At 38.2% G+C, this 7,912-nt stretch overlaps 1 protein-coding gene across 1 annotated transcript; it reads left to right on the forward strand.

Moving 5' to 3' along the window:
* The first annotated feature begins 308 nt into the window (after positions 1-308).
* zmp:0000001088 (trypsin-3) lies at positions 309-5,438 on the forward strand. Its single transcript, XM_054609899.1, has 5 exons — positions 309-363; positions 3,108-3,267; positions 4,246-4,387; positions 4,480-4,746; positions 5,268-5,438. The coding sequence occupies exons 1-5, from the start codon at positions 309-311 to the stop codon at positions 5,436-5,438; spliced, it is 795 nt and encodes a 264-aa protein (XP_054465874.1).
* The last annotated feature ends 2,474 nt before the right edge of the window (positions 5,439-7,912 follow it).

Here is a 7,912-nt window from a genome sequence, read left to right on the forward strand (position 1 = left end):
TGGCAACACAAGAAACACAGTATATCCTTAACCTTGTGTGTGACCTTAAATGGGTGATTAAATAAACAATGATGAAGATGTTTAGGGCAGCCTGAGTAAGTCATGGAAGATTTGAGACAAGGCTGTGCTGTGGAAGCTTCAATTATATATCGGTCCAGGACTAGGGAGGTGACCATGGAAACGGAAATAGGAACTATGGAACTATAAGAAACCCGAGAGTGCAGGTGTGTAGCCTCACGCTAAGATTAGACAAGCAGTACAGGTAATTTCTCACTCTGAGTGTCGACCGCTCTCCCCATTGTCTCACCATGGACCTGTCATCTTTAGTAATTTGTATACTGTTAGAAGTTCTGGCTGTAAACTGTAAGTACGCTTCTTTATCTCAAATTTACAGTTTATTTATGAGTGACATCTCTGGGTTACAATGACAGGAACGTTGGGATGCATACTCAGAAATTACAGTTTGGGGTTCAAAAATTTAATCTGCATTTGAATGGGCTGAATGCTTATCTGATATGTAATTGGCATTTCTTGTATCAATGTTTTAAAAGTTGCCTTTTAGCTGTGGCATTTGCAGTCCTGATGCTCCCTTGAGACGGTCTTTGCCAAAAGTGTGTGACTCAGAGGATATTTTCATCTGGGCATGACTGAGCATCTCCCCGCTATAAATCATAAATCACACCGACAGAGTCCCAAGAGGAGGGCAGAATTGGCATTTTATGGTACTTTGGAATTATAATTAGAATAATTGAAAGGTGAGAATATTTCAGTTCTAAAATGGATACAGCATCATTTTGTTTTGTGCTATTTTTTTAAGATCCACTTAGGCTCGCCTTAGTAAAGTATTTTGTAATGACGCTCTTGTGATTAAGAGATATATACTGTACATACACCTGACCTTTTTCAAATTTGAAAGTTTCAATTCAAACTTCTAAAGTATAATTAGTGACAGTTAAAATTCCTGTAACATACACATTGTGGGACGCCAGGGAAGATCATCTGGTGGAGCATGTGCATATTTTGCTGCATGTCATCCTCTCTATCTCAAAGCTTCACACAATCTAATAAAGAGCAGAAATGACCCCAAAAATCTTTAAAAAAATAAATAAATTCCTGTAACATGCACAATGTTACTTGGTGCATCAAAAATACCTTTCTAGATAAAGAGCTTTTCAAATCAAAAGGTCAGTAAAAGTGTGCTTATTCACCAAGAGAATTTGAAACCTCAGGGACAAAAGATGAAGCTGAACAACACAAAAACAATAAGCAATTGTGGCCACCACCTTCTTTTGTGCCTGGCAATTATGTCACAAAGGTAAAACGTGAAAGGAGACTCCGATAAGCATCTAAAATGGGTCTGTATCTTCCAGGACTGAGTAGAACCATGCAATGTCACAACTGACAACACTGCAGACTGAGGATGTAAAAAAAAAAGAAGATTTGTCTACATTAATGGCAGCTAACTATATCCGCAGTATGCATTTAATTACATACAATTGACTTGCTACGACGCAGTTTAGCATTGTGTGCAGCAACCAAAACGAAAACCTTATTTAACCTCATTCTATTCAATTTATCTCTCATTACACATATAAGGAGACACATTGTTCAAGGTTCAGTTTCAAGGTCAATACATAACGCTTTCTAATGCACATGTATGTATGTGAATCTCACGCACACCCAATCCTTGCCATGTATACTGCATAGATAGAGTTACCATGCTTTTGACACGCACCACTGCTGCTAATTACAGCTTGGAGTCAATATCTGGGACAGTAATGAGAGGGTATTGTTTCATTGCTGACGGCATTTCTGTGTCTGAGATGGCTTTCAGTTACTGGGATGTACACTTTGAGTTTTTGACAGAAAGTATTAAATGTTTACAGTGTAGATACGCTCAGGGCCAGGACTCTAGAAATACCGAGGTCATCTGCAAGTGCAAGTCCAAGTGGCCCAAAGTTCCCTCAAGTCTCAAAAGTTTTGGCTGGTCATGTTTCATTTATTGAATTACGGTCTGCTGTGTCAAAGCCTTCTCTCTAATGGCAGGCATTAAATTCTGACGGTGTAATAATACTGAATCCTTGGCCTAAAAGCAGTCAAATGTAACCATTGAGTCTAAAAGTACTGGCATCAGTTGGTTAAACACTGAACACGTATTCATTTTTAATTGTAGAAAGTAAAAAGCCCGCCAGGTTATAAAATAACAGATGTGACCTCAGTGTCCTCAAAAGTAAGTACAGCTATGGGAACTCTGAAGGATGAGAAAAATAAATCCTGTTTAAGAGGCTGATCCATTTGAGCACTTAGCTTCTTTTTAAATTGTTCAACCTCTCTCAGTGAGGGTTAAAACTAATTCAACCTTATTGATTGTAACAGAATAAGATACTCTATTTAGCAGTAGTTGAAGACGTATTGTAAAAAAAAAAGTGCAATGCTGCTTTAATGTGTCATTAACTACCTCTTTACAAGTAAAAATTCTACACTGAAAACGTCACTCAAGTAAAAGTATGTAAATATTTTTAGCAAAAGTAAAGATTCTCATAATAAGCCAAAGTGGTCCTTGTGAGTGTTGTATTATTATACATGATATTATTGGATTATTAGTACTGATGTGTTAATGTATGTAAGTAGAATTTTACAAGATCATCATGCAATTTATGTAAAATCTTAATCTGTTATTTAATTGTCAAATAAATGTAGTGGAGTTAAAAGTACAGCAATATCCTCTGAATTAAGTATAAAGTGCCAAAAAAAACAACATCCGTACCTCAAATTTGTACTTAAAAACAGCACTTGACTTGAGTAAATGTACTTAGTTACTCTACAATACTGCTTTTTACAGCAGGATTCAAACCAATCCTGATAGATAATGATGGTCAGACTAATCCTTTACTGTGAATCAATGTACCTCAGAGTTGAGATTGTTTTTCATTGATCTGTTAAGCCAGGAGTGTCTGTGCTCTGAAGTCAGATGTTGTTTTCTTCATTGTTCTTGCTGATGCTGCAGCTGCAGTAATAACGTTACAACCCTGTTAGCTCCTTCTGGACTGTTATGTGTGTTCTCTCTCTAAATCCCATCTAAGCTTGTGTTTATGTTTGTGTCGCAGGTCAAGACGTGCCACAGGAACGTATAGTGGGAGGATATGCACCAGTTCCACATTCAATCAAGTACATTGTGTCGATACAGACAACACAGCGTCAGCACTTATGTGGGGGCTCCTTGATAAATAAGTACTGGATAATCACAGCAGCACACTGTAACATTGGGTGAGCCCATTTTTCTTCTTTTGCTGAGTATAAAAGCTATGTAACCTTTAGGATAATGTAGTGGTAAAACTATCTGTCCTAATTGAGCCTTTTGTAGGAAAGTTGTTTGCAACAATAAAAGGCCTATTGACTTATGATGACCTCAACTTGACTGCTCTGAGTGTAAATGTGTGTGTACAGGGTTTCATGAGAAGATCCAGTAATTTCGAGCCATATCAAATAGTCAAATCAGAAAGTCATCGAGACTGAGAAAAAGTTCTGGAAAGTGATACAAGCACACCAGTAACAATGGAGCTCTGTGTTACAGGAATCTGATGCAAGCATATGACGGCCATGAGGCCGTAATCTTTCATTTACGAAGAGTTTGGCTTGTGAGGCAGCAATCATTTAAGACAATATTTGGTGTTTAAGCTATGCTCTAGGATTACAACAGTAACAGCACACTGACATCGGCCTTTTATCAAATGACAGATAAGTGGATTGTCCTTGTTGTCAAGTTCTCGAATGTCAGTGTTGCCTACTTCTCTATTACTGAACAAACATCAGCTTCTGTCCCCAAAAACCCTTACTGTTGTGTTTATACACCATTACATATACATATATACATACATACATACATACATATATACATATATACATATATACATATATACATATACCTATTCATATACAAATATGTAGAATGACATAACACAGAGTAAATCTGTCTCTTGGGGAAAAAATACATTCATTTAATACTTATTTGTATAAGAATGTTTTTATTCAATTGCTAAAAAAAGTATTGGAAAACAACAACATTGAACCATTGAATTGTTTAAAAAAAAGAGCTGAAACCCTAAACATATGAAGTGAGACATACTGAAGACAACATACTGTCGAGAAAAGTTCTGTATTTTTAGTACAGTGTCGATGTGGATTTTTGAAGAGCCATTTAACCGTTACAACATTGTGACTATAATTTGCTGTTTGTTTCCGCAGAGTTAACAATATGATGATAGTAGCAGGTGACTACTCTCTAACCATCAATGAGGGCACGGAGCAAGAAATGCTTCCTCAACTTTTGTTTCCCCACCCTGAGTACAACGACACCACCACCGACAATGACATCATGCTTATAAAGGTGCAAAGTATCGGACTATTCTTGGAGTTTTTTACTCATATGTCACTCTCAGGAGGTCTGTTTACTGATCAAACTGTTCACCATCTCTCCAGCTGAGGGCCCCGGTCCATCTGAACAGCTACATTTCCATCGCTTTGCTGCCCCGGCAGAACGCCTCCGTAGCAGTGGGCAGAATGTGTCGAGTGTCAGGATGGGGGTACACCAGCGCCAGTGGAGGCCAGATCCCTGCCACCCTCCTCACTGTCCTGCTGCCCATCGTGTCCACAGAACAGTGCAACAGCAGCAAGTCCTTCAATGGAAGCATCACGGATAACATGCTCTGTGCCGGTTACAGTACTGGTGGAAAGGATGCATGTCAGGTAAGAGGACATAGTTTTACTATGTGGATTGGTCACCATTCGGAAATCAGAAGTTATTCCCATCTCAACCAGCTCCAACATAAGATAGTGATAAACAATGGGCACAGACTTGTGTCCTGTGTTTGTTTGACCCATCCATCCAGCCCGACCTCCTCTCAAAGTGCTTTGATCAGAAATGTATTTGTTATACAATATATCAAAAACAAATGTAATCCAAATTTGTGTCACTCGAAACTTAATTGGCAATATAGTTTGGTTGTATGGGAACACTATTGCAGACCAGGCTGCAGGAACCATTTTTCTGCATAGTGAGCATTTCAACATGCTCACTACTAATACCTATGTACTTTTATTTTGTAACATTTTTAATGCACAACTTCTACTTGTATTGGAGTATTTTTACATTGTGGCATTTCTACTTTTACTCAAATAGCCTTAATGTCACCAGACCTATCCTTTAAGTTTCTTGTTCAGTAAAATATCAGTCATCCCTAAAGTCCCTTTCTTTGCTGCTGTTTCAGGGGGACTCTGGGGGTCCACTTGTATGTGAGGGCCGGGTCTATGGCTTGGTGTCCTGGGGGATAGGATGTGCTGATGCCCAGTTTCCTGGAGTCTACACTGCTGTATCCAAGTTCCGCAGGTGGATAGACAACACCATATTTAGCTACTACAGTAGGTGTAACAAGGACTAAAACCCAAATGTTACTGACATACAAAAAACATTGAGTGGAGACTTAAAGTTCTTAATTTCAAATGCATTTCTTTGATTTAATATTTTGTGTTTTTACAATTTGTCCACATTTTTGGAAATTACGCTTTTCGCTTTCTTGCCTATGGAACAGAAGATTGATACCAGTGTCATAGTTCAACACGAGATATGAAAAACTAGCAGCTGGTTAGCATAAAGACACAGGAGAAAAATGGGGGGAATTACTCTGTCCAAAGGCAACAAAATCTAAAAACCTGAACCTCTAAAGCTCAATATTTAGCAAGATATATCTTGTTTATTTAATCTGTAGAAAACCCAAAGTGTAAAAAATGAGAAGTTGTGGTTTTATGGGGGTTAGTTATGTGCTAGTTATTTGTTGGTGTAAAGATCCAGCTCCATATTGAACACATATATGCGCGGTATCAATCTAACGTGCTGCATGAAAGCAAAAAAGTGCATTCAGCAAAATGTCAGTTTAAGCTTGTATTTGCATCATGTCTGCTGTTGATATGTTTAAATTATTTCAGAGACAAAAAAGTGATGGATAATCCACCAAAAGCCTCCGGTAAATAAAAGACATATTGACCACATTTCCACAACATCAAGAATATCACTGCTACGCTGTACTGAACTGAACGGTCAACCTTTGCTACAACTGCAACATCAAAGATCATATGAGCATTTAATGCTCGTTCACAGGTGATTCACACAATAAGAACTGTACAATATAATGCAATCCAATACAAGAGCCCTGCAAAAGAACACAACGTATGTGAAGCAACGTTTAGTTTTGTTAAGACTGGGACTCAAAAGATTAGAAAAGTACATTCTCAAGCGAAAACATTTGATGATTACAGCTACTCAAATATGAGAATTGGTTCATCTTTCTGGTCTTCCATTATGCATCTTCAATTAACTTCAAAGCAATTTGAAGAGGTTTTGGGATCGAGGAAATTGTGTTGCGTGTTTTCACTATTTTCTGATGTTCCAATTAATCAAGCAAGAAAGTAATAATACGATTATTTGATAATGAAAATAATTGTTAGTTACAGGAAATTGTTGATTCAATAGGCTCAATTTTCACACCCATGTTGTTTGTGGGTTTGTTGTACTGGATTGAAAACACAAATATCAAATGGAAAAATGGATGCTTCTAAACAACTCTATTAATATTGAACGAAGGCAGAAATAATGCAGAAATGAATGATTTCAATCAATATAAGAAACATTTTAATTCATTTAATTAATGCATACAGAATTTCTGTCAATCTGAATGTGAACTAACTCATTTACAGTGGTTAAGAACCTAAATATCGTATGCGTGTTTTGTGTGTGTGTGTGTGTGTGTGTGTGTGTGTGTGTGTGTGTGTGGGTGGAAGACAAAGCAACTGCCTTTTCTAAGCATGTCTTTTAATTTAATTAGGGAGTCAATGATTACTGCCAATTTCATGTGGTTTATTTATGGAGTAGCTGTGTAATAAACCTGGCACTATGCATAAAGCACCTTTAAGTGTGAGAGTTGAGTAAATGAATGGAAGTGGGTGAAAACTGTGACTTGAAACTGTGAGTGTGTTATAAAACAATGGCATGAACTGTAGCGTTTTCTTGTTTTATAGCCTTTAATAAATTTCTGATCATCCCACCCTCTGGCAGACTTCTTTATTTGTAAATACAACGCTGATATCGCAGCTCAGAAGCTTGTCTCTGTAGTGGAGACTTAAAATAAAGGATTGCACTAGCTTGTCTGGATAGATAACTGGTAAAGTCCTCTTCATGCTGTGTAACTTATACGGCGGGTCGGTAAAGCCTACAGGAGGACACTTAATAAGTCACTACACTAATTAATTTTTAAAAACTACAGCAATCCCTTTTGGTTTACAGGGTACGTCTTCGTTGCCTGCCACCAGAATCTCTCAAACAGCTGATAAACTATTCCAAAAGTGGACTACTGTCATGAAATATGCATGGCGCCATGTCTTCCCTCTGAGCAATCTGTGTAATGGCTCCGAGGCGTTGGCTGCCTAGAACAGCAGAGATTCCAGTAAAGACGAGCAGAGGCTAAAGACTGCATCACACCTGATAGGTGTAGGCGTATCACATCAGAATGAATAGTTGATGGCCTACTTTAGAGGCATCTCTGGTTTCACTGCTTGGCCCTGTTTGCTTCTGTGACGGCGGGTGTGTCGGTGCCCCATGTGATTGATGGATTTCAAGGCCTTTATGCCTCTGATTTTACAGGCTTGGTTACATAAAGGCAGATTCCCTTTTGTTCTGGCATGAGAAGGCCTCTCCGGGGATTGTTAGACTATACATCGCCTAACATGGTTGATCCAGCGTTCCCTATATGCTCACTGGATCACAAAGGGATATTTCCCTTTCTGGCTTTATGTGTTTCATGTGGAAAAGTATTGATTTGAGGCGTACAGACTGTGACCAGTCCCTTAACTGCTTCTCCCA

The sequence above is a fragment of the Anoplopoma fimbria genome, chromosome 12 (genome assembly GCF_027596085.1).
Source record: "Anoplopoma fimbria isolate UVic2021 breed Golden Eagle Sablefish chromosome 12, Afim_UVic_2022, whole genome shotgun sequence".
NCBI classification, from domain to species: domain Eukaryota; kingdom Metazoa; phylum Chordata; class Actinopteri; order Perciformes; family Anoplopomatidae; genus Anoplopoma; species Anoplopoma fimbria.

What these genes read in the sequence shown, in the direction of transcription:
- zmp:0000001088 (XM_054609899.1), top strand. Translation starts at nt 309, where the DNA reads ATGGACCTGTCATCTTTAGTAATTTGTATACTGTTAGAAGTTCTGGCT. An exon ending in GCAGCACACTGTAACATTGG is followed by an intron (nt 3,268 to 4,245) that starts GTGAGCCCATTT and finishes TTGTTTCCGCAG; the next exon opens with AGTTAACAATATGATGATAG. An exon ending in GTGGAAAGGATGCATGTCAG is followed by an intron (nt 4,747 to 5,267) that starts GTAAGAGGACAT and finishes CTGCTGTTTCAG; the next exon opens with GGGGACTCTGGGGGTCCACT.